Source organism: Triturus cristatus, chromosome 1_1 (genome assembly GCF_964204655.1).
Source record: "Triturus cristatus chromosome 1_1, aTriCri1.1, whole genome shotgun sequence".
NCBI lineage: Eukaryota > Metazoa > Chordata > Amphibia > Caudata > Salamandridae > Triturus > Triturus cristatus.
The window spans coordinates 27,115,778-27,143,674 of record NC_140579.1 but is presented as its reverse complement, the minus strand read 5'-3'; the positions used below and the strand labels follow the sequence as shown (position 1 = coordinate 27,143,674).

At 46.9% G+C, this 27,897-nt stretch overlaps 1 protein-coding gene across 2 annotated transcripts in view; it reads left to right on the top strand.

Annotated features, from left to right (window-relative positions):
• LOC146869214 (uncharacterized) overlaps nt 1-27,897 on the top strand; it is a 231,573-nt gene that overhangs the window by 179,533 nt on the left and 24,143 nt on the right. For both annotated transcript variants that reach the window (XM_085643563.1, XM_085643637.1), the window contains exon 9: nt 13,710-13,812. In XM_085643563.1, coding sequence (XP_085499689.1) covers nt 13,710-13,812 — 103 coding nt within the window. The remainder of the gene's footprint in view (nt 1-13,709; nt 13,813-27,897) is intronic.

Genomic DNA, 27,897 nt, shown 5'->3' with positions numbered 1-27,897 from the left:
CTTGGGTGTCCGTGCTGCATGTTTAGTTGCTGGTGGGCTTCTGTTGCCCTTCCAAGGTGGCCCTGGGCTGGTCTCCCTTTTGTGGTGCAGGCTGCCGTTCGACTTTACACCAGTTCAGAGCAGGTGTAAATATCCTGGTGCTAACGCGCCTTATCACGTGTTTTGTGTTCTTAGCGCCGATGTGGCTGGTCGTTGAGAATGTTGAGGTGTGATGTTGTCACTGCCTTTGGCACGGGAACTCCCACTCTGCATCTCATTAGCGATAGTTGCGGGGCTCCTCTGTGGCGATGTTTTTTGCGGCTGCTATCGCAGATAATCTGCTGCTGTGGGCTGTTACCACTAGCTTGTGAGGTAAACTTATCACGACTGCGGCTGCGATAAAGTGTCGTTAATTCGGCGATTGCTCCTTGTGAATATGCCCCTAAGTTGGCGCATTTAATTTACTTTTACCTAGTAAATGGTACTATCTGTACCTATGGCCTATAAATTGCATACTACAAGTGGGCGTGCAGCACTCTTAGTGCCACCCACTAAGTAGCACTGTAAAACATGTCTCAGGCCTGCTACTAAACCTTTTGCCAGTCCTAAACCTTCCTATTTAATACTTCTAAGTCACCCTTAATGTAGGCCCTATAGACTTTTAGGGCAGGGCACAAGGAGTCTCCCCAACACAAAGGCTGGCACCAGGTAAAAATATTAGACCTCCAGAGCCACTCATCAGAACACTACTGGACCTTTGGAAGTTGAAGAAGAGGGATTGCCCTGGTGCCAGAGGACTGACCTGTTTTTTAAAGTGTTCCGCTGCACAACCTGAATATTTCTGGAAAACTTGTTTGGCAGTTTTTGGGGGATACAAGGCAATGGCACAGTTTCAAGCAGCAGGTAATAATTCACTATCTACTGATAAAGTATATTGATTGTTAAAAATTGTTACAAAATAAACTTTCAATTGTGTATTCATCTGGGAAGAAATACACTATGGGACAAATTTACAAGAAAGTAACGCAGCATGGTGCTGCAAGCCATTTGGCTGTGCCGCACTGCTTTACTTCTGAAGCAAAGGAGTGCGTCATATTTACAACAATATGATGTATCCCTGAGGTCTCTCCAGTGCTGGCACACAATTGGATCCCGTGCTCCAACGCAGGCACCCTTGCACCGTGCAAGGTTGCCTGCATTGTGGAGATTATTGTTTTCTGGTGCCAGAGGACTGTCCTGCTACTTGCATGACTGCTTTGCAATCTCAGAAGGAAGATTGTACCTGCTTGCCTTCATCCTGGGCTACACAGTGACTCCAAGAGTCAGTTCAGCTATAGGGGCATACGCTTTAGAGGCCTCCCTGCAAGTGCCTAGCTGACCTAAGGCAACTGGACTTACCTGTGCCCTGTTGCTTGCCTCTGCTAAAAAGAGCCATGACCCCAACAGGTGCTCCCAGGTCCTGGAACCTTGGCAGGCATCTGAGAGTAGTCCTCCTTGCCTAATGGAGGGTTCTGTCAAATGTGGTGCAAAGCCTCACGAAATCCCGCAAAGCCTCACGAAATCCCGCAAAGCCTTGCTGCACAGTTGATAGCCTCATTGGAACCACCACCGAGTGACACGAAGCCTCTCAAAGCCTCACCTCAGAGCTGTCTCACCACCCGGCTGAAAGCTTCATCAGAACTGATGCCGTGTGACACGAAGCCCAGAAAAGCATCGCCACCCAGGGGAAATGATAATTGGAACCAAGGGTGAGCATCGCGAAGCCCCACACAGCTGAGTACTCGATTGGAAACCGTGGCGAGCAATGCAAATCCCAGTCGCAGTGCTGAAAACTCCATCGAACTTCCTCTGAGGGGCGCGAAGCCCCACAAAGTCTCGCCATACATCAAGTACATGAGGCATAACTCCCAGCGGCCAAACGCGGTCTTGTGCCTGGCCTATACTCCCATTGTGGTCGGTCTGAACTTATGACTTTGTGCCGGTCCTGCACGGCCAGATATCCACAGTTGGCGCTTTCTGCTTCTTAGCGCTATTTTTACTAAAAACTTAAAAATTCCATACCTCCATTTTTACTGATTTGAGTTTTGTCTTTCTGGTATCATTTTACTTATTAATGTATACTCTGTTTATCTAAATTGATTTGAGATTTTTCTTGTGTAGTATTTTCACTTTATTACTTTTTGTGTAAAGTATACATACCTCATATATTCCGTCTAAGTTAAGCCTGATTGCTTATGTGCCAATATATTAAAGTGTCGAGCACAGGTTATTTTAGTGACTTGTGGTGTTTACTCTGACAGTAACCAATTGCACCATCCACTTTATCTAATAATGCACTCCCGCCAACTTGGTGGAATAAAGCAACTCAACTACAACAATTTTTTTAAGAATATACTATAACTGCCATGTCCACACCTACCTCTCCTGACTTTCCCCATGAATTTGCTTACTGGTCTGCTCATTAAAATGTCTTGTGGGTGCAGGTGAGTAGCACCAGCTGGTACCATGCATTCAAGATATGCAGGTCTGCCATCCTACACCTCAGTCTTCAAACACTCTTATCAGTAGCAGCTCTGAGACACTCTCTGTATCCGCTTGTAATTGCCTTTTGCTACCCCATCGACACTGGCACTCCGATCCAGGGCCGCCTGCTGTGTTCCTCTTCCCCACCCCCACTATCACTATCTTTTTTTTTTTTTTTTTTTTTTTTTTTTAAAACCTTTATTTGTGCATAGTAAAAGAACAAATACGGGCCTACAACCATCCGGCCTATCACTATCTTTTTAATACCATTCTTAGGACCACCCACATTTTCTCTCTGGTCCTGTGTGTAACGCGCAGGCCCCACGATTTGGGTATGTTACGAGGAGAACATATGGAGATGAAGGGTATGCATGGATGAGTGTGTATACATGTGCATGGTTTTTAATAGTCCACACGATATTGCGAGGGGGTGCGCCATGTTCTGCAATGTGAGACTCTTTTCATTGGTGTAGGTAAACTGCAGATAGCCAGACTAACACGTAGATAGTGTTAGTATGCGAGTAAAATCACCACTTCACAATGTCTGTCACATATAAATAGTATGTCACAGAATAGCTAAGATGAGTGGCACAATGAGGGGATGATTCCTCCAACTAAAGCATGCACATAAATGTTGGCATGCAACTCATAATGTAACCACCATACACCTATTGGGTATTAAGCACTGAGTGTTTTTACTGAACCTTTTTATCTTATGTCTGTCCCTGATTTAATCTTTCAGATGGAAATTGGCAGAAAACAGACACTCTAAAATTTCACACACTGCGAGGAGAATCTACTCTGCCCTCGTATCACGGAGAGAATAGGGACCTCCCATCTTATATTACTCCTCACATAGGGGGTACTCCTTTTGCCCTGAAGAAAGTCCAGGACCTTTATGGCCATACAGGACTGAAACATGTCGGCACTAGGGTCTTAGGACCATAATACTCCAACGAGACCCGTTTTTTAGATTTTTATTGACCCAGACAGACCCAAGAATAAAGGGAAACCAGGGGTCTGAGGAGGTATTTTAATCTTTAACCCCCCCCTGGCCTTTATCTATCGAAAGAGCTCCCATCTGCCCCATCACCATCATCGTCATCCGGTACCTCTGGAACTGGGATCTATGGGGCCCTGGTGCGAACACAGATGTTGTGCAACACATAACATGCAACTATCATCTTGCACGCGACGTCCGGGCTGTACAGGAGCTTCCCACCTGTGCCCTCCAGGCATCTGAAACGTGACTTCGACACGCCAAATGTGCGTTCAACGATGCCCCTGGTGCTTATGTGGGCCACATTGTACTGCCTCTGGGCGGGTGTGTTCGGGTCCCGGATGGATGTCATCATCCAAGGGCAGAGTGCATATCCTTGATCACCTGTGACAGTGCAGGGAGAAAAGAGTCAATACTTTGTTCGGCAGAATGTGATGGCAGGCCCACCAATTCAGTGACGTGTGTGTGGGGTGAGTGTAAGCCAGCCCTCAGGGAGTAGCTGGTGCTGGCAACTACACCAACAGGAATCAGGCACACAGACATGCAATGTCAGAACTACAAGGGGGGATGACTCGAGTCGCACAGGGCTAGTGCCCCCGGATGCACAGCGGCAGACACGGGCTCCCCGCCATGGGACACTGACCTGTGGGAGACTGAGTTAGGGTCATGAGTGCAGACCAGTGCCTCACATGTGTCATGGCTGCATTTCGCATCTCCACACGTTCAGCTGTTGTGTGGCTGTGGTGCCATGAAATGTCTGTTTTGGGTGCAGGGGTAGCCTAGGATGACCATGGAGTGGTGTAGTCGTGTCTGGTAGGTGGTCTTGTAGTTTGACATGTCGAATGTGGTTTGGTCACTTGTGCATCCCCACAGTTGTGCTTTGTGCGTTGGTGGCTGTGGGATGTGTGGTGTGTTGATTTGGTACTTACAAACGAGCAGTCCCGTTCCATATGTTCCATCCTGGCTTGCGAAGGTTGATGATGGACTGTCGGAAGATGAAGGAATCATGCACACTGCCTGGGTAGTTGGCGATGACATTGGTGAAGAGTCCCCGGTTGTCCTCTATTGCCTGCACATTGATGGAATGCGTGTTCCTTCTGTTGCGGTAGTGGTGTGCAGTATCCGCAGGGGGCACAATTGGGACATGTGTGCAGTCGATTGCACCCAACACGACCGGGAATCCGGCTATGGCGTAGAAGCCTTGCTTAGTCTCCAGCTGTGCCTGCGCAGTGTTGGGGAAGTGAAGGTACTGGGGTATGAAGCTAATGATGGCATCCAGGACAGGTGTGATGAACTTTGATAGGGCTGGCTGTGAGACCCCTCTGACTCTGGCAGTTGTTGGTTGGAAGGTACCAGAGGCCAACAGGTGCAGCACAGCCAGCAGCTTTGTCTGCAGAGGGATCTTGGTTCTCCGCTGTGTTGGGACCGTCAGCCTGTGGGGGATGTGTGTCATGATGTGAAGAATGGTTGTCCTTTTGAGCCTGTAGTGGGCAATCATTTCCACGGGCGTTAGGTCTGTGAGAGTGGTGCGTTTTTGGTAGGTGCGCTGTCTTACTCTACGCTGCCTCTGTGGTGGTCTGGGGGGGCGGGTCTGGGTCCTGAGGGTGGTGGCGGTCCTGGGGGGTGGCGGTGGGTGTTGTGGCCCTGTTTGGGCTCCGAGCTGCATGAAGAGTAGCTCCATAGCGTTGTTTGTTCTTTGGGTGTGGCTGTGTGCAGGGCTCCGTTGCCTACTGCAGGTAGATGTCCGTCTTTACACCTGCTTGATGCAGGTGTTAAATACCTGCGGCTACCGCTGCTTATCACCTGTTTTTGGTTCGCTTCGCAGTTCTGTCAGTCCGTTGTGAAAGTGGTGTTGTTGTTTTTTCATGTGTTTTTGCTCGGGAACACCTAGTCTGCATCTCCTTAGGGTTAGTTGGTGGTGTCCGCTATGGTGTTAGATTTTGGGGCAGTTATCGCGGGTATACTGGCGTTGTCTGCAGTTTGCACCAGCTTGTGAACGAGGTTTTAATCTTTCTCCACTTTTGTTGCGTTAAGGTGGAGATAAATCGGAGTTGATTCCTTGTGAATATGCCCCTTTGTGTACTTAGAACTGGCCCACAGTTTTTGATTCGTTTGGTTGAGTGCCATTTAAAAATCCTTGCTTCTAAGTGGCTGTTTCCCTAATTGTGCTTCCTTTTTTCATTCCTTATTATCTCCCATGGAGCTTGCCCCCATTATTTGTAGGCTTTCTCAAAGAGCATTTCTTCCGAGTGGTCGTGTTTTGACAAACTACCAAGCTTTCTTGAAAACAGGGCTATAAATTGTTGTCTCATCTTGTCACATTTGCTGTTCTTTTATTTAAAGCTTGTTTTTAATGGTTTTCTGTTTAAGATGTCAGGCTGTTTACCAAATCAGATTCATTTCTCTAGTGATAAATGGAACTGTCAGAGTAGGGTGGCCAGATTTTCAGATCGAAAAACTGCGATGGGCACATACATAGAAATAGGACTAAATGCCCTATTGGGTCTCAGGGCATCATATTTAGATATATATATGAAAATTCACAGAGCGCCTCTTAAAATGGCAGCATCCCTTCCAATAATTGTTGTGAAAGGGAGGATCTCCAAGCAGTCTGAAGCAGAGACGTACACCGTGCAAAGGTTTACCGGGGCTTGAAGGGTGTGGGAGGCATGTTGGAGGGTCCTGTTGATTGATACATCTGTGTAGTATGCACTGTTGTGGTTGCCCGGCTCCGTAGCTGTCGCCCACCCTCCTTTTCAGTATATCATACATTGGGACATATTTGCAAGGAGCTATCGCCGAATTAACGGCACTTTATCGCAGCCAAAGTCGTGATAAATTTCCCTCCCCATTCACAAGCTGATGTTAACAGCTCACAGCACCAGTTTAACCGCGATAGCAGCCGCAAAAAATATCGCCACAGAGGCCCCTTGCAACTATCACTAATGATATGCAGAGTAGGCGTTCCCGTGCCAAAAGTCGCGATAACATAACACCTCAACATTCTCAACGACCAGCCACATCGGCGATAAGAACACAAAACAGGCGATAAGGCGCGTTAGCACCAGGAAATTTACACCTGCTCTGACCTGGTGTAAAGTCGGATGGCAGCCTGCACCACAAAAGGGAGCACAGCCCAGGGCTACATCAGAAGGGCAACAGATGCCATGGAGCTACTCATCATTTGGCCCGGACACCGAAGAGGGCCACAACACCCACCGCCACCACCCCCAGGACCACCCCTCCCTGGCACCCCCCTCTGACCAAAGACATGCCACATCAGCGACACCTGAACATGTACAAAATAATCCGCTTGATGTCGCACAATCACAACTGGTGACATGCATGTGTCGTCACAGAAATGAGCAGCACACATGCACTTACGAAACAACAAATGAAACTTTATTAAAATGAACACTGAAATGAAATGAAGACACATGGTGGCTCCCCTTAGGACAATCCGTAGGTCACAGTCTGCAAGACAAAAAACATGATGAGAAGGTGTGTCCTGCGCACATCAAAGGACAGAGAGAGAGCGAAGGAGAGAAAGAGAGAGGGAGAGAGAGAGAGGGAGAGAGAGAGAGAAGAAGAGGGAGAGAGAGAGAGAAGAAGAGAGAGAGTGAGGGAGAGAGAGAGAGAAGAGGGGGAGGGGGAGAGAGAGAGAGAGAGAGAGAGAGAAAAAGGGAGGGAGAGAGAGAAGAAGAGGGAGAGAGAGAGAGAGATAAGAAAAGAGAGAGTGAGGGAGAGAGAGAGAGAGAAGAGGGGGAGAGAGAGAAGAAGAGAGAGAGAGAGTGCCACCCCTGCGCACCCAGGCCACATTGCTCACCTGCTGCCATTGATGTGTCTCCAACCACTTGCCGGTATGTATAGCAGTACACCAGGTCACACATCTGAGTCAAAGCCGTCAACTGAAACAGAGTCTAGATACATGACTGGCACAGTACACACACTTGCACAAGACAACATCGCCTGCCCACCCATGCATACCCAGGCAGAGGCACCCCAATCCCTCCCACCGCCCATCGGAGCATGCCCGCACATGCACACCCAGGCCTCGCTGCTCACCTTCACCCACCGACTTGTAGACAGGAGGTCTCACCACGTGCTGCTGCAAGCCACAAGCCCGGGGCCCGCGGACATGGCACCCTCCACACCATGCAGCCACGCTCCGCAGGCCACTAGGTCTCACGTTTGGAGCTGAGTCTTGATTACTCCATGGCATAGGACATACCAGTGCACCCGGCACCATCGCAGGCTGCACACCCGTCCAGCCCAATGGGTGCCACTAACTCTTGGATCCCGGAAGCGATGCCACGTGGTGGTAGGACCGCGCTGCCCGCTGGCTCTGGCCTACACTGCGGTCCAGCAGGGCACACAAAACCTGAGCTGTCCGGACCGCCGCAACGGGGCATCATCGCAGGCTGCACACCCGCTCAGCAGCTTAAGGTGCCACTGACTCAGTGCACCCTAAGTCACCGTCCTGTGGTGGGGGAGGCCTGTGCTGTCCGCAAGGCCTTGTGTGCCACTAACCCTGTGCAACCCCAGTCGGCGCCACGTGGTGGTAGGCCCATGCCGTCCGCATGGCCTCAGGTGCCACTAACCCTGTGCGCAAAAACTCATGGGCCATTTATGATTGAGAACCGTGGAGCTTCAGTCATCCAGTCTCCACCGGAAGAGGGGAATGTGTCGTCGTCGGCCCCTTATATTGGCGGAGTCACATGGCCTGTGACGCCTGTGCTGGATGGATGTGGTGTGCGTGCAAACCTGCCCTCAGGGAGTGGCTGTGACATGCTGACAACTAGACCAGTGACCTGCACACCACCAGTGAGTACTCCTGCGACGAGTAGCAATGAGGGACCCCCCTCGGAGTATTAATAGAGTGGCCTGGCCTGCCGTACGCAGGGCTTGCAACAATGACTTGTGGGCTCTGGACGTGGTTCAGTCCATGTCCGGACAAGGAAGCGACTGATGCGTGTGTCCCTGTTGTAGTGTTCACAGGACCCGGTACACAAAATGCAATGTAGCACCCTCTGACGGGCATCCCACAGGATGAACATCATTGACGCAAGGGAAGTCACTGTCCCTCCATTCATCCACACATTCACACATGAATGATGAAAGACATGACACTGCAGTGCGTCACTGGATGCAGCTGGAGCGGTACAGGGCAATGCCGAGCACACTACACAGTGACATGCACAGTGGCCCTATCAGCACACCTTTGCTGTGAGGTAAAATGCCACAAAAATTGTTGTTTTTTGTTACTACCAGGGGGCTAATGACACTTGGCAGACAATGGGCTGGAGGAGGGTCACATAGCTTCCAAGGTTTAGATTGGTATGTGTGACATTTCAACGACTATGAGTGACAAAATCAAGCAATGAAGACGAGGGAAACATAAATACCATAAATTACACCCCTCCCTTCTCCTTTGGAATTCATGAGGGACTATTTTAAAACACTGACAAGTTTGCTGTCATTACACATTCAAATTGGTATCTCATCAATGCTTAATACAGGCAATGTATTTTAATCGCACTGCTGCCAGCATGCTTTTTAAAAACATTGTCAGAGTTGGAGTTAGAGATTCAAAAATATTTAGTTACTAAAGCTTGCTTTTATTTCCTCTGGAACTGTTAAGAGAGGTTTTAGCCTTTCCTAGACCCGCTCAATCACTAACCCTATTCACCAAGCAGAAAACCTAGTAAAACAGGTAATCTCATCCCTTTTGTGCCCGAACTATTATTGTTGTAAATGAACATCATGTCGGAAGGCATTAATTATCCGACCTGAGCAGCCGATGTGATGAGTGGTCTCTGTTTTTCAGCCGATGTGATGAGTGGTCTCTGTTTTTCAGCCGATGTGATGAGTGGTCTCTTTTTTTCAGCCGATGTGATGAGTGGTCTCTGTTTTTCAGCCGATGTGATGAGTGGTCTCTGTTTTCCAGCCGATGTGATGAGTGGTCTCTTTTTTTCAGCCGATGTGACGAGTGGTCTCTGTTTTTCAGCCGATGTGATGAGTGGTCTCTGTTTTTCAGCCGATGTGATGAGTGGTCTCTTTTTTTCAGCCGATGTGACGAGTGGTCTCTGTTTTTCAGCCGATGTGATGAGTGGTCTCTGTTTTTCAGCCGATGTGATGAGTGGTCTCTTTTTTTCAGCCGATGTCATGAGTGGTCTCTTTCTTTCAGCCGATGTGATGAGTGGTCTTTTTCTTTCAGCCGATGTGATGAGTGGTCTCTTTTTTTCAGCCGATGTGACGAGTGGTCTCTTTTTTTCAGCACGGCACTGGTGGCAGTCAGATCTTTGGAGACCCTGCCTCCTCAGCGATGACTGTGCACCTCGGCTCCTCTCCCAATGGTCACGCATGAGGACAGGTAGCAAACGAGAGGTATACACGCAGGGCTGCGGCAAACATGACTGCCAATCATCGCCTCACTAGTGACTTAAGTTCCTATCGGCAAATGGACACATTCACATGACACCAATGTCACGAGTCAGCCTCAGCACAGTTATGATCAACATGCAGCCATAGTACTGCAGCTGAGCCCCCCGGCCTGCGTGACCCATTGATCTGATTGAAAAGTTTCCAAGTGTATGACAGCCGGCAGCACTGCACGATCAGTGTGCAGTCACCCAGTGCACTCTGGCAGACCGGTGCGGTCCAGCTGCTCAGCGTGCCTCGGCGGTGCTATCATGTTTCTACTCTGCCTCAGCGCCGCCGGTGTCAAGAAGCACTATAAATGCTTGACAACGCATTTTAGTGTGGTGAGGCGGACCACCGCACTAAAAAAAACATTAGTTCACCCCTGATGTGTGGCACTTGTCAGAGCTCGGGTCAAGCAGTAGCTTTTGACACACCTCCCCACGCTCCTCCTCATCCTTGTTGCCTTTCTATGTTCATTTGCATAACTTTAGCCATAACTGTTTTTCCATTGCCATGGTTTATTTTAGGGTTGTAAATGTATCTTTACGGCTTTTAAAGCCTCCTTCTTGAGTGCACGTTCACAACTCTTTCTCGGCCCCTCATTGTCTTGTTTACCTTGTCTGCATTCTTGCCTTCTAATGGTGTATTTATGCGGCCCGGGTCAAGTCGTCTAATCTTTGTAGCCGTTGTCAAGGGAAATCCAAGTATGGCCGGACCGGGGTCCGATTTTGCCGCTCGCTACCTTGACTGGATGGACTAGAGGCGTACCACAGCTCATGCTTGCCAGCATCATACAAACGAAGGGCACTTCATAGCCAAAAACGAAATAATGCCCTACAAATTAAAGGGATATTTAATGGCCCTATGTTAGAGCACTATATTACATGTTTGCAATAGAGGTGCTTTTTCAACACAGAATGTTTTTTGTTTTTTATTATATTAGAGAACTTTTCTACTGAATGGATATTTAACACGCCTTTCCCTGAACCTGGTCCGCCTAGACTGATTCCTTAATGGATATCCAATCTGGATACTACTAATTACAAGGATCTTCAGAATTTCTTTGACACCCTTTTTTAGATTTGAATTTCGGGCAAGCTACGCTACTTTGAGAACTCGTGTTTCTACAGATTTAAGCCTTGAAGAAGTTACGGTTGTAACGAAACACGTGTCGGCTGCCATTTTCCTTCATCATCAATGATGTTACAAGAATGGGATCTTCATATACCAATTGTAGAATATAGAAATGTTTAAATGTGGACAATAGATGCATGTCTATACCAAGAACCAAACTGATTACATTCTACAAAGTGTAACATTGTCACAAACTATTAATTGGAATTAAAACTTCAACATCATTTCCTAAGACTGGTGGTTCCTGTGAGCTGTGTCACAATAAATGTATATGGGATTTATGAACCAAATATTGCTTAAGAATAGAGACAGAAACATTGAGAGTGCCTAGGTATAATTGTTGTATATGGCTGGTATGTGTTTGTTCTGTGTGCGCCTCCCCACTTCTGCTGTTGCTTCAAGTAGTTTGTGTGTGTGAGAGAGATTATTCTTGTTTTAAACAGTGTTCCATTTATTACCTTCTCGTCCATGTTTTGTTTGTAAATTTCCCTGAGCTCAATCTCTATGTTGTATTGTTTTCCTCCTCCTGTTAATTTAACCTCTAACTATATGCATAATAGCTCTCTTTCCTGTGTGGTTCTGTAGTTGTCCTTTTCTATACAAGCCGAAACATTTGCAGTCGTGTTTAGTTTTAACCGCGGTCTGACTTCGTTACATACTAGGTCCTCCTCCATAGAATCCAAAAGCCATATGCCCGTTGTTTACTGCTACAAAACATTCATGTTTTATGTAAAAGTCACAGACCTTCTCGTCCAATTCAAATGTTTCCTTCTCCAAACCATTCAATAATGCAGCTGATTGTTTCAAGTTCCTGTATTTATAAGTTCAAAACTGCCCCGATCTGCAAAGGTGAGCCACTTTGTCAGCTATTGGGGTCTCTAATAGGGGACACTTTTACTTTGGTGCCCATGCATATTTTTGATCCCCGTGCAAACCTCACAGTAGGCAGCCCGTTAGCTATGCCTTTGATAGCTACTGAACAGCAGGGCAGGTGGAGTATATCTGCTACTTGCTTCCGAATGGATGTTTGGACACATAACGAACTGTACAAGGGACATTCGATGTGTTCGCACTAGCATATTTAAGCTGGTTGTTGGTGTTTCATCGTTTCGATTGGGCCACGGAGGTACTGGTAAACAATGCGTGGCAGCAATCTCAAACAGCTCCCCTCTTGAGTTTTCCAGCAGGGAAAGGAACTCCTAATTTTCTCGCGCACATCTTCAATGTAACTTTACAGTATTTCTCCATTTTTGTGCATTTTAAATAGGTTTTTTGAGGCATTTTATTTCCTTGTTTTTTAAAAGAGCTTAATCAATGTTGTTGTTTAGTTTTTAATGCTTTAGGGCTTTGGGAATTTAATTTATCATGGTTAAATGTACCTCTGTCACAAAAACTTTTTTTCTTCATTATTGCGATAAAAGAATTTCCAGATATATAAGTTAAGACTACTGGTTGTATAAAAAAAACTTTATATAATTACTAAAGACTCTTTGTAAAATTTTGAAGAGACTTTATCACATTTTCATTAAATAGCATGGAAGCCATCCTTGGGTGTGTGTGGTTGTTCATCAGTGGCACGTGAAGTAACAGTAGATGTTGTAGCACCCAGGAAAATGTGCTGCATAGCTAAATACTTGTAAGGTCCCAAAGGCGAGACCTATTGGCTATGCCAATGGTCGTCATTATTAGAGTCCAGGTGCTGCCTGCTCAGCCCCTCCTACACGGAGTACAACTGGGCTGCGATTTCAGCTGGCACCTGGCCCAAGTGCAGAGCGTGGAAGAGGGGCTAGTTTTCTTGTCTGCTTGCAGTATTGAAAAACGATGTTAAGGGTTTTCACTACCACGGCAGGTAAGACTTAAAAGTACATGTCCAACATTTGAAATACACTGCACCCTGCCCACTGAGATGTTTAGAGCTTACCCTTGGGTGACTAGTATGTATTAAAAAGGCTGGGTTGGATCGGCCAAAAGGTTTATTTTGCCAGGTTGAAATGTTAGTGTAAAACTGCACTCACAGGCTGCAATGGCAGGCCTGAGACATGTTTAAAATGCTACGTAAGTGTGTGGCACAATCAGTGTAGCAGGCCCACTGGTAGCATTTAATTTAAAGACCCGTGGTACATGTAGTACCACTTTACTAGGAACTTACAAGTAAATGAAATGTGCCAATTAGGTGTAAGCCCATTTTACCATGTTTAAAGGAGAGAGGACAAGCACTTTAGCAGTGGTGCAGGGCATAGAGACCTGCGTAGAGTCCTAAAAGCCAATGAAAACGAGAAGGGCGAAGGCAAAATGTTTGGGGATGACCCTGTAGAAAGGGCCAAGTCCAACGATAGTCAAAGACAAATACACCACCAGAGCTTGAATCTGGGTGTGGGCGGAGGGTGGACTATTTACTGTGTAGTGATCTAGTGTTCACCAGTATGTTTGCAGTCTACTAGGCGCCGCTGTTTCCCGTTAAACTCATTTGAAGTAAGGACATGCTATACATTTGTATATTTGAAGGATGTCTCAAGTGCTAAAAGCTGTGCTCAAATGATGTCTCAAGTGCTAAAGGCTGTCCTCATAAACATAGGCAATGAACGGAAATACATCTGAAATGTTGCTGAAATGCCTGCATGAATAAACATTGTTTTATTTCTAAACACAGGGGCCAGCGTCCAGCAATTATCTTGAATCTGAGTATCTGAAGGCACCTCAGGGATCGATTACATATGCAATTGGCAAGCAGAACTACCAACTGGACTTTTCAGGTGACTTAGCCCCGCCTTTATTCATTTCATTTAAGCTAGGTGTGAGCAAACCTTTTTAAAGGGGCTTGCAAATCCCATTGGGCTCAACCACCAGATTCGGTGGAAGTTGTAAAGCCGAGTTTAATCTGGCTCTCCAAGCCTCTTGACGGGGTGATCTGGGAACATAGAGATTAACACAAGTGCTTTACTGCTGCAAGGTTTGGGTGGAGTTGAAAGCACAGGAATGGGACACATGCCTATAAGTAATCCCGCTGCTGCATTCTTCCCAGGTGGCTTTGGATTGGCTATCAGAAAATGAGGCAGAGATGGTCCGAAAGTGGATGCGGCTTTCAGAGAGTTGGGAGAAAGACTTTTGTTTTCGATCTTTGTTTTTGTAAAGGGATCATACGTTGTGCTGCTCTTCAGCGAGGCCCTTTGTTCTGATCTGTGTTTTCTGCGGGGTTTCTCGTGTTTGTTGGTGGAACGCCAGGCGGAGACGGGTGCTGTGATGCGCATCTCCAGGGAGCGCAGAGATCTTGGTGAGAGTGGAGCTGGGGCGCTGCCGCTCTCCTGCCTTGAATATGAACCATGCGCAGATCTTATGAACCTGTTCAAGCAGAACGAGAAGAGGCATCGGGGGCAGATTTGGGGGGAGCCGGCGCTGCTGGGGTTAATGACAGGGGTGCTGTTGTGGGGCTGGTGATGATGTGGTGGAACAGTTCGGGAAGGGTGGGAGACCATCTGCAGATGCAGCCAATACTGCATTGAGCAGAAAGCGCTGAACCTATGCAGGACACATTGGCTGCTTATGCTTAGGAACCCATGCAGGCAGGTAAGAGGAAGGGAAAATAACTAGTAGCAATACTACTGATAGGCTGTCCGTCCGAGAAGCGGCAATAGTTGTCCGACAGCGACAAGCCGTCCGATACCTATGGCTGGCTGCCTCGTTTTTGGCAAATCGACCAGCCAGGGAGCGGCGGAAGAGCTTGGCCACTGCTATGCAGTATGGTTTAGAGTGCCACCACCAGCTGTTTAAAGTGCTGTGAAAGCAATTGAAATTGTCACTAGTTTGCCAAGTAGGGTGTTGATTTTGTGTTTCTTATCTCCTTTTCTTGATAGAACCAACATTAAGCAAACAGAATCAAAATACAAAACAGCTTAAAAAAATAAGAAAAGTATCCTCAAAAACGATGGTACACTTTGTTCAATATTTTTTTTTTCCAGTCTAGGGGGTCTATTAGCATGGCGAACGGACTTTGTATGCCAGCCATTGCCCTGGGAAATGGGACCGCCCGCTATGTTTGCGGCGGTCCTGGATGTGCAATTTGGATGCGCCCGCCACACTGGCGGGCGCATTCCGCATTTTTTGCATTGAGGCAGGCGGTGCTGTCAGCAGCACCCGTCGCAATCCAAAAAAAGCACTTGTGCATTTGCATGCACAACGTGGCAGGCACCGCACGATACCTGCCACGTTGTGCATGCAAATGCAGGGGGGTACCATAGGTACCCCCCATATGCACGCCCCACCCCACCAACATTCTGGGGGCCCGCAATGGGCCCCCAACTGAGAAATCTGCATGCCTTTCTGAAAGGCTGATTCCTGCCTGCATTTTAATATGGATGGCGGTGTCTAGCAGACACCGCCACCATATTTAACCCTTTTCCGCCCGGTCGACTCGTCGACCGGGCGGAAAAGCGGCGGACGGTCTTCCCGTCCGCTGCCGTACCTCCAGCCATACAGATATGGTGGGTGGTAATTGGCATGCGGGCGGTGTTGTATGGCGGGCAGATCTCCACCGCCATTCGGGTGGTGGCGATCCGCCCGCCATACTAATAGACCCCTAAGTGTTTATGCAAGGAGGAGTTTAAAATAGATTAAAAAAACAAGTTATTTCCCCTCCATTTTCACTCTGTCCCGTGCAACAGTGTTCACCAGTCCTGTTGTGCATGGCACCACAGAGTTAGCTATATTCTTTCTGACAGCACTGAAGTCCACGCGGAGCCCCAGCTGTTCCCTCTTTGCAAAGGTTCCCTCAGCTGAAATGCTTCTCAGAGCAGACTCTTTCCACTCAAACCTGACTCCAGTCCACCTGGGCGCCCCCACCCCTAACAAGCAAACACGCCATAGAGAAACACCCTGACAGAAACAGCTCCACTCTGAGGGTATTGATCCAGATGTATCGATGAGCATAATCAAAATCACATTATACAATTATGTGAATTCTTCCCAGCACAATTATTTCTGAATACGAGGTAGCTAAGAGAGTTGGCAAGCCAGCATATTTATGTTTCAAAATAGCTCCTTCAAAATAATAATCTATCGTAATGTAGCACATTAACATAAACATCTTCCAGAATAACCACCTTTATAGCCTCATTTAGGGTGGATGGTTACTCCATCACAAACATGAGGGATATCCTGTCCAATATAATGCACTTCTAATAAGGCGGAATGGATATCTGTCATAAATCAGGCTACTAGTGTGTTCAGTGTTCTTTGATTTGGGTTTAGCACATGCAGATCCCTCTCTAAGCCCTTCAAAAGGTCTTCTACTGATTACAAAATAGCACCAATTCTGTATTAGTGCCAGAGGAGGAAGGAACAAGTTTGCCCTACATTTGTTCCCACCCCCAGCCCTGCTATAGATCTTTTGCTCACATTTCGCACAGTTGGTGACATTGAAGACCATGGACTGACTATTAGAGCCCATTGCCAGCAACTCGAGGCAGAGTGAGAATGTATTGAGTCATGGAGTGGTCCAGGCAAACACAAGGCTCCTCCAAAAGTATCGAATGGGCGATAGAAACTCTCCCCATCCCATCATTCTTGTGGTTGTGGGATTATTTATAGGTAACAGTAGAGACGTCTTAACCCTCATGGGCTGAAATTGCGACATTCACTGAGCCCCTCATGTCATTGAGCAGGATTCATTTTCTGCCAATCCTTTGTTCGATACCACAGCATTCCTGATCCCTCTTTACAGAAACAATGAAACATGCATGCAGGCACCCATAAACACATGCACACACACACACTCTTGCGCTTACACATATTTTTGATTCTGTCAGTGATCCTGTATTGTGGCAGATGCAGCAGCATCCCCACATAGCCTCCATCCACAGCATCAGTAAGAGACAGATGTAGACAGTTTGGTGCAAGTGTAACCCTTTTTTTAAATGTTTTATTTTTTATTACATTTTTATTAATTATTCAAACCAGAAATGACATAAGAACAAATAATGTTCCTTATATGGCGATACAGTGCAAAAGTGCAAGTGTAACCCTTGTGCATCAAAAACAGTGAACCGTGCATCTCTCGTTACATTTAAACCCCATGGTTCTTGCTGTGAAAACCCTGCCACTAAAAACTGTTTCTCAGCAACGCACTGCACGAAAGGCCAATATTAATATAGCAATAAAACATTTCCGCCACCTAGGAATTACTTCCATGGCACAACAGTCTGATGAAGCTTGGCCGTAGTCTGTGAAAGTCCCTGGCCCCTGTAGTGTCATGTGATCATGTGCAGTAGGACCCTTGAGGTAATCGGTGGACTCCTTACAAAGTTATGGAATCAGTTGGGACGTATCTGGGTGTCAATAAAGTTTATGATATAGTATATTCAGTTAACGGTTACTCGCTGTGTGGCGTGGTCATTGGCATACTCCATGAGTCATCTGGCGACGAGTGGCAGATACTTGCCCCGAAGGAACAATACTGCTCTCCCTGAGAGTGTACCAAGGTCCAGCAAACTGCTTGTGCATGCCATGTGTGCCCCAAGAAGTAGTGGACTCAAAGCTCCACTCTATCTCTTACAAGGCCCTCGAAGAAGGTGAAGGCCCTACAGAGGAGCACAATCAGAAAGCTCACCTGAAGCCCACTGGCAAGGCTGAAAGGAGAGATACTGTGTCGCAGCATAACACTGAGCCATTGTCCACACAAAGCAGAAACGCTAAAGGCAGCGACAACCAGGTACAAAGAGTACAAGTGCACTTACCAGTGCGATCGAATGAAGTGCCACCCGATCTTGGATCAGGCCTGGTTAGAGGCCGGTGCGTCCACCGTAGCCAGTGGTATCCAATCTGACCCAGTCGCAATCGTGAGATTTTACAATGGCTGCACAAAGGAGCGCTAAATACGGCACAGCTGCATTCCTGAAATTGCCACTTCCCTTCGATACCGCCAAAGCAGAATTCTGGCGCCAGATGGACTGCATGGACCGAACTGTATGATTACTTCATAGATGCTCTAGAAGAAGTAGATGACAGAAAGATCATCAAATACTTTAAATACCTTGCAGGTGATGGAGTGAAAGAAGTGAAAATGAAAGTATCGTATCATCAAATCAAAGAAATGCTGGAACCCAAGTTCAATCCAATGTCGATGTCAACTGATAAAGGTAAATTTTCAAACAGGGAAGACAGCAAGCTGATGATGCAATGGAATAGTTTTGCGAATGAATCGATACTCCCATCCAGCACTGCAAGTTAAGTGAATTAAATGACGAAGAAGCCATCCATCTCAGAGTCATCGATGTTTGCCTCTCCGATTCGTTCAGACGATGCATGCTGAGAGAGACAGTCTAGAAACATGGCTGTGAGAGCTGAGGATTGAGCAGATCAACAAGCTGCTGATATGGAAGCTTGAACAGCCCAGAATTAATCAGTGTTGATCATGAAAAGTAAGCAGAAACACAAAGTTGAGGCCCATAAGACGATGTCTCAGAAGAAAAAGAAATTGTGTTTCTAATGTGGATTCTCATTTAAACACAAAGATACGTGTTCTGCCATAGGACAGATATGCAAAGGCTGTGGGAAAGAAAACTATTTTCTAACGTTGTGCAAAGCAAAAGAGATACTAAGTGTGTCATGACGAGAAGAGAAAATGAGTACAGAAAGTTCAAAAGGCAACATCAATTGAGGCAAGTAGGGGCTGATAAAAGTCGATAGTCATCAAATTAATTTCTCAAAAGCTCTTCAACATCATTACTAAGTGACAGTGAAGAAGATGGATGTGCTATGGTGATGTTGACCGCAGAACGACGTGCCAATGTAGAATTGGCTGCTTGCAAAGAAGAACATAAGTCAAAGAGAGACCACCACGTAAAGCGACGAAACTCATTTGGGCAGTACCCCAAGATCATGCTAAAGGTGAATGGCTGCCCTACAACTTTTATTATTGAGAGTGGTGCATTGATCAATATCATGCTGGCCGAAAAATACAGCAAACTGTCTCCGACACCATGTCTAACGCAATCAAAAACAAAGTCGTGCACATGGGCTGCTTCGACGCCATTGCAGAGTTAAGGCTCATTCGCAGCGACCATGAGGCATAAGAAAACAACAGTACAGGCACCAATTAATGTCCTCCAAGGTGCTTCGTCAAGTGCATATCTATCTACTCAGGTTCAGCACTGCTTCTGACATGGGATTGATATCCATCAACTACAACCTCAATGCACATTCTGAAATAGTGCGTCAATTCCCATTGTAGTTTTATGGACTAGGGAAACTCAAGACAATGAAGGCGCAACTTCACATTAATGAGAACATTCATCCTGTTGCTCAGCGACTGTCAAATTGCTTTTCATTTACAGGAGGCCGTTAACAATTAATTAGAAACATTATTAAAGCATGACATCATTGCATTGAGTGCTCAACTGTTCCAACACCATGGGTTTCACCCATAGTGGTAGTGCCAAAAAAGGACAGTGGAGGTGCAGTGCACATTAGTGTTGGTATGCGCCAGGCCAACAAAGCAATTGAGAGAGAAGGGCATCCCGGTCCACACATAGCGAACATGGTTACACAGCTGAATGATGCCAAACTCTTCTCCCGTCTTGATTTGAACAACGGATACAATCAGCTTGAGCTGGAAGAGAACTGAAGGGATACATTACTCCTTTTCCAACTCATGTTGATTTGTTCAAATACAAAAGACTCGGCTTTCGTGTGTCGTCAGCTGCAGAATTCTTTCAGGATGTCATTCGCTGAATAATTCAACCTGTCACACATGTTTTTAAGTACAGTGATGATATACTAATGTTTGGGGCCACACGAAAGGAGCATGACAAAGCTCTTGCACAAGTATGCTGTCGGCTCTATGCTGTCGGCTCTATGCTGTCGGCTCTATGCTGTCGGCTCGCTGATGCAGGTCTCACTTTAAATGCAGAAAAGTGAGTTTCACAAAACCAAACTCAAATTCATTGGGCATATTTTCTCAAAAGGGGGAATGACTCCTGATCCTAAAAAAGTACAAGCATTCTCATCCACATGTCCCCCGCAAGATGTAACAATGCTGCAATCCTTCAGAGGCATGGTCAGCTACTGCTCCAGATACATTCATGACTTTGCCATGGTGAGTGTCCCATTAAGAGATTTGACAAAGAAGAATATGCGCTTCCGGGGTCTTCTGAACGTGGACAAAGTCTCAGGAGAATCAAACACGCAATTGAAATTTCAGCTGAAATGGTTTATTTTGATCCACAGTTACATTCTGAGATCATAGTAGACTCAAGCCCGGTGGGGTTGGGTTTGATCCTTGCTCAACACAATGGACATCAAATGCTCAGAGGCAAATTGTGACCTATGCTAGCAGAAGTCTATCTCACACTGAACATGCCTATCCTTAGCCAGAAAACAGGAGCCTGGTTGTACTATGGGCTTGTGAACATTTCCATGTGTTTCTGTTCGGAAAGCATTTCACCCTTGTCACTGACCATCAAGCACTGCACACAATATTCTAAAATTAAAAAGCCAAGATGCCCATTGCATCGAGAGTTGGGGGTTGCAATTGTTAGAGCATGATTACCCTATTGTGCATAAGCCGGGGAAACATCAAAACCCCACAGATTAATTCTCAAAAGTGTCATTACGGCACCAAAGTGCAATATCTAAAGAGGCTGAAGAGTTTATCAATTTCATAGTAAAGTCCACCACCCCTGCAGCTCTGTCCATTGAGCAGATCATTGCTGCTACCAACACAGACAGAGACAGGCTCACACTTAAGGATATCATTGCAGCGCAATCATGGAGAAAGGATACTTGACTTCTCACAGGAGACGTTGAACATCAAAGATCCAAAAATACACAGGAAGAACTTTCTGTCACTCAAGAAGGTATTGTACTAGGAGGTTAAAGAATTCTCATACCTGAGAGCTTGACGCAACAATTCTTTGAGCTGGGAGACGAAGGACATCGTGCCATTGTAGCCACCAAGAGAGCACTCAGAGACCAAGTGTGGTTTCCTCGCCTTGATGAACGAGTCAACACGTCTCACCTAACGAGTCCCACACACAACTTAGGCTCGACCCTAGATCTAATCATCTCCAGCCGCAACTTCATTTATCTCGAATCTATTCTCCCCTGTGACTGGTCGGACCACCACTATATCAACTTCCTTATTCTTGAAAGATGGAGTTCCAAAAGCTCTCAACCACTAAAACTTAAACAGTGGAAAAGATCGCTCCATAACTCAAACGTAAATGAGCTCATATCTCGTTGTAATCTCTCCCTACCGCCGCCTACAAACATGACCGACGTTCACGACCTCACTGTGCAATTAAACAACGCCATGTTGTCGGCCCTGAATGCAACGGTCAGTCAGAGAATGGAGAAGTGCTGTGCATTCATGGACTGAGCCTCTCTTGGCTCTTCCAGTTAAAAACCTCTGTCCTTGTGGCCTGCCTGCCAAAGAGCTGCAGCAACAAAATGACAGTTCTCCCCTCATACTGACAGTGGGAAAGTCGTCACTCATTTCCAATGCTTGTGTCCGCCATGTGAGGCAGGGCGGTCAGAATACAGAAAAAATGTAGAATGACCAAAGCATGCATGGAGAAAACTCTCGGCATGTTGGCCTGACCTAGCAGCACCTCTCTTCACGGCACCAATACCCATAGATCTTTCGCGAGAGAATGAATAACCCCCTGGATCTCTATGCATGCACGGCTCAATAAGACGAAAGACAGACAAACATATCTGAAGGTACATTGGGGACTCTGAGCCACCTGCCAAAGAGGCAACTGGAAGCTCACACCGTCACCGCCCACCACACTAGGCTATCTTTGCCCGAAAAATGAGCAATCATGCTGCGGGATGTCTGATGAATCTGTGTAAATATGTCCTTTTCTTCAAAACTTCACTCCTCATGGTGCTGGGTACATGTCTTAGTACAGAGTGACGGTCACATGCCAAGATTAGATTCAGGGTGCAGAGAGCACGGACAGGTATAGCATTGCACATCAGCTGAGGAACATTTACCTATCATGGCGACGGGTACAGTGTCACATAAAAGATGCTGTTCTTGTGATTCTTTCCTGAAATCTTTAGTGCATTCATACACTACACCAATTTTGTACCAGCATAAACGATAAAACCCAAACATCCTCATTAATTTTCAGCCCACAGACAACTATGTTAGAAGAGCACAAAGACTATAATATATACCCCTAATAAAGAATCACAAATATTGAATTCAATCAATTGCATCATAAACTTGATTAGTCTGGCGTACGCTGTGTAGTTTTAGCTTATATAACAAGCATTGGCATAGCCAATAGGTCTCGCCTTTGGGACCTTATAATGTTTATCCAGACCTATTGACTTTGCCAAAGATTTTAAGCTATGTTGTAGAGCAGTGTAGCTGCTGTGCAGCATGTTGAAAAGTTATAATAAAAAAGTGTTGTAAGCATTTTTGTTACCTTAAATATAACTAAAAAGACATTATGTACTACTGAACGACCCTATTAAAGAAATTAATAATATAAAATATCCTTACAATGCTGGCAACTTCTTCCTGCCTGTTCTGTTGCTTGTTTGTTTTAGCTTTTTTTGTTATTGGGGGTGTGGGGGATGTTGGGAAACAGTACCTGAATTACAACACGAGCAGCGGATGGACAATAGGGGAGAATCAACAGATGCCATGCTCCGAGGGCTGACTGAGGTGGTGCTCAATGATGCTGAGCTGGTGGTGTGCTGGTGCGGAGGAGATGCACTGGAGTAGAGTCGTTTGTCATAGGGGGAGTTGTTTAGAGTGGAGTAGTGTCGTAGAGGGCATAGCCAGGAGTGGAGTGTTGTGGCATGGAGTAGAGCATCATAAAATGGAGTGTCATAGAAAAGAGTGGACTAGAGTGAAGTGGCGTAAAGTGCACTGGTGCCGAATAGATTGGCGTAGAGGGCAGTGGTTTTGAGTGCAGTGGTGTAGAGTCATTGGCATATGGTGCAGTGACGTTGTGTAGCGAGTGCAGAATAGATTGCAGTGGTGTAGATTGCTGTGACAGAGTGGGGTGCCGCAAAGTGGAGTAGAGTGGTGTATAGTGCAGTAGCAAAGAGTAGATTGTTTCAGAGTAGAGTGAAGTTGCGTACAGTAGAGTGGAGTGGTGCAGGGTAGAGTGCAAATGTGTAGAGTGGCGTAGATTTGTGTAGAGGCAGTGGTGAGAATTGAAGTTGTGCAGAATAGATTAGAGTGGCATAGAGTGGAGTGATGTAGAGTTGAGGGGCATTGAGTGCAGTGGCGTTGAGCGCATTGGTGCAGAGTTGAGCAGTGCAGAGTAGAGTACAGTGCCATAGAGTGCAGTGGCATTGAGTAGATTGGCGTCGGGGAAGGCAGCATGTGTGAGCAGGCAGTACAGAGACAAGACAGGGAGTGTGAGGAATGGATGAGAGGGGTCAGTGGGAGATGAGAAGGCAGTGGTAATGGGAGGGAGAAATGAGAGGCACAGTGGGGACATGAGGGAGAAATGAGAGAGTTGGAAATGCAAGTTAGATAGACTTTTCTGGAAAACTGTGAGAGCATCATAAAAAGACATTAAACAGCACTTAAAAGGATCCTAAGTAGGAACAAGGCTTGGCGAGTTAAATGCCCACTGCTATCGTCTGCTATAGTCAGCTATGTCACAGTGCAAGAGCAAAACGAACCCAATGTTTCATCCTTCCCAGGTCAGTGAAAGTACCGTTAAATTGGGTAACAGAGACTGCTGTTCTTTAAAGTTTTTGGGAATAGCAAATCTCTGGTATAGGTGGTCTATAAAAAAGGTTGCTGTCATTAGGCACTCGGATAGGTGATGTAGCATCGGGCACCTTTTCGAATCATCCATCAGACCCCCTGGATCATCTCAGTGTGGTAATAAACCCCTGGTGATGAAGAGACATCTGCATCAATTGCAAGCCTGCTGCCAGGCTGGAGTTCTATAGGGCCCTTCAATGCAACAGCTATAAATGTAGATACAGAAGAACATGGGCGCATAATCCATGAATCTTCACTCTCACAAGAACTGAAGCAAATCAAGAGTGTGATGTTTGTGCATTTGTATAAGGAATGGAGGAAAGAGAGAGTTGAAGGAGAAAGGTGACGGGCAGACTTAAAAAGACTTGCACATTTCTGTACAGGGCAGATTGGCAACGTTCAACTGATACAGAACACAGAAGTCTCAAAGGTTACACAGGGGCAGATAATAAAAATCACCAATAAATATCGCATGTCACATCTGTTAATGATAGTCACTTGTGCCCTATTTATATAATTGCGGCCACTGAGGTTTTAACATTTTACGGCCTAGCAATGCTGAATCCATTTTGCTTATGGGGAAGTGTTGACAAATGCACAATTACAGAATATTTCTTCACTTCGCACATTTTGTTTCTTGTGTTACACAATGGGGTAAGACGGGGAAAAAAACAGTGAGAATACTGAGATCGAAGAGATGAGGATGGTTGACTTTTAATGGCAAAAGGGAAGTACAAAATAACTCTAATTACAGATTATTTGGTCAATCAAATTTATGTTTTTACGATAGTCCCACCCAGTTAGTATCTTATTTGGTGAAATGGAAGACAACATGCTATTAAACCACTTAGGGGTATATTCACAAGAATGTGTGATAACTACCACAAGAGTAGCGTAACGCAACTTTCAATATCGCAGCCCATCGCAGGAAAATAACCCAGTGTCAACGTGGAATTCACAACAAGGCGGTAGCATGTGATAGTCTGCTGAAAACGCGGCCAATGTCCGCAATACAATCACCCCAACGGAGATAAAAACACAAACCACAACACCAGAAAATCTGCGATGAGCCCTTCCGCGATGAGGAAAGCAGGGATAAGCAGCGCGAGGGCAGCAATACTCACACACAATGCGAGAACAAGCACAAGAACAGCATACGGAAAATGCCACTGAACAAAATACATCAATAGCGGAGTACCTTGGATGCACCCTGGCCAACTGCAGAGGACAACATGCACACCATAACATCCAAGCGCCGTGGAAGAACAGAACGGACAGGCACACCGCATGAAAGAGACCAGTGGCACACAAATCGGAGCCGCGGGAGCGACACACCCACCGTGCAGCATACGCACATAAGCAGAAGTGCACCTCGACAATGGTAACATCCCTGTACAAACAGCAACCCCTCCACAACTGAACACAGGACACAACTGGATCGGCAAATCACAACTGAAACCCCAGGGATAGGTAATATGATAATGCACAATCCCAACCTGTAACCTACAGATGTTTTATTCACACATGCAGTGCAATTGGACATCTGCTACTGTCCCATGATTGCCACGGACGGTCACAATGTGACGTGCTCATGAGAAGTAAGTGTCAATGATGGTGTTCCTAAGGGCCATTCCTGCCGCAGCTGCAGTGGGATGTGGGCCACCTGCCCCATCACCACCATCATCGTCCGGTACCTCTGGAACTGGGATCCATGGGGCACTGGTGGGAACGCAGATGTTGTGCAACACACAACATGCAACAATCATCTTGCACACGACATCCAGGTTGTACAGGAGCTTCCCACCTGTGCTGTCCAGGCACCTGAAACGTGACTTTGACACGCCAAACTATGCCCCTGGTGCATATGTGGGCCGCATTGTACTGCCTCTAGGCGGGTGTGTTCGGGTCCGGAGGGGTGTCATCATCCAAGGGCAGAGTGCATATCCTTGATCACCTGTGACAGTGCAGGGAGAAAAGAGTCAATACTTGGTTAAGGCAGGATGTGATGGCAGGCACACCAATACAGTGATGCCTGTGCTGGCTGTGTGTGGGGTGAGTGTAAGCCAGCCCTCAGGGAGTAGCTGGTGCTGGCAACTACATCAACAGTCATCAGGCACTCGGACATGCAATGTCAGAACCACAAGGGCTCAAGTCGCACAAGGCCAGTGACCCCGGATGCACAGCGGCGGACACGGGTCCACCACCACGGGAGGCTGACCTCCAGGAGAATGCGGTAGGGTCATGAGGGCAGAGCAGGGCCTCACGTGTGTCATGGCTGCATTCCGCGTCCCCACACGTCCAGCCGTTGTGTGGCTGTGATGCCATGAAATGTCTGTATTGGGTGCAGGGGTAGCCCAGGATGACCATGGAGTGGTGTAGTCGTGTCTGGTAGGTGGTCGTGTAGTCTGACTTGTCGAATGTGGCTTGGTCACGTGTGCATCCCCACAGATGTTATATGTGCGTTGGTGGCTTTGGGATGTGTGGTGTGTTGCTTTGGTACTTACCAACGAGCAGTCCCATTCCATATGTGCCATCCTGGAAGCGCTGGTTGATGATGGACTGTCTGAAGATGAAGGAATCGTGCACACTGCTGGGATAGTTGGCGACGACATTGGTGAAGAGTCCCCGGTGGCGCACTATTGCCTGCACATAGATGGAATGCGTGTGCTTTCTGTTGCTGTAGTTTTGTGCAGTATCCGCAGGGGGCACAAATGGGACATGTGTGCAGTTGATTGCCCCCAACACGGCCGGGAATCCGGCTATGGCGTAGAAGCCTTGCTTTGTCTCCAACTGTTCCTGCGCAGTGTTGGGGAAGTGTAGGTACTGGGGTATGATGTTGAGGATGACATCTAGGACAGGTGTGATGAACTTTGATAGGGCTGGCTCTGAGACCCCTCCGACTCTGGCAGTTGTTGGTTGGAATGTCCCAGAGGCCAACAGGTGCAGCACAGCCAGCAGCTCTGTGTGCGGAGGGATGTTGGTTGTCCGCTGTTTTGGGACCGTCAGCCTGTGGGCGATGTGGGTCATGATGCGGAGAATGGTTGTCCTTTCGAGCCTGTAGTGGGCAATGACTTCCGCCGGCGGTAGGTCTGTGAGAGTGGTGCATTTTCGGTAGGTCTGCTGTCACACTCTACGCTGACTCTGTGGTGGTCTGGGGGGGGGGTGCGGGTGCGGGCCATGGGGTGGTGGCGGTTCTGGAGGTGGTGGCGGTGGGTGTTGTGGCCCTGTTGGGGCTCCGAGCTTCATGATGAGTAGCTCCATGGTGTTGTTTGTTCTTAGGGTATGGCTGTGTGCGGGGCTCTGTTGCCTACTGCAGATAGGCATCTGTCTTTGCACCTGCTTGAGGCAGGTGTTAAATACCTTCAGCCAATGCGGCTTATCGCCTGTTTTCAGTTTGCTTCGCTGTTCTGTCAGTTCGTTGTGAAAGTGGTGTTGTGGTTTTTTCTTGTGTTTTTGCACGGTAACGCCTACTCTTCATCTCATTAGATTTAGTTGGTGGTGTCGGCCATGGTGTTAGATTTTGGGCCAGTTATCGCAGGAATACTGGCGTTGTCTGCAGTTTGCACCTGCTTGTGAATGGGGTGTTAAATCTATCTCCACTTTTGTTGCGTTAAGGTGGTGATAAATCGGAGTTCAGTACTTGTGAATATGGCCCTTAGTTTTATAGCGCCTCACTCTGCTTGATGTTGGCTGTCTGGTACGCTATTACACCAGGAACCGAGCTTTGTGCAAATCAATCAATGCTGCAGCAGCATGCTCTTCGCAGTGCAGTCAGCCAAGCAGCAATACAAAAATAATTTAAAAATATGTACATACATAATAAAGCTTCTAGAGCATGCTGCTGAGAGGCGTGCCTACCTTGTAGGTGTGCTCTCTCCTCATAGCTCCCTACGCGTACTTCCCCACCCTTCCTGCCGGGGTGTAATTCAGTCAGCAACCACATACTGTGTATGTAGTGGTGATGTCACTCAATTAGCATAAGGTGTTGTTGAGGAAACCCAGAAGGTACCAAACTGAATTACGAGCAGGGGGAAGAGGTGGCAAAAAGAAATAGGAATCCACCCTGACAGCTGCAGGCATATGTTTTACAAGGTCAGTCTCACAC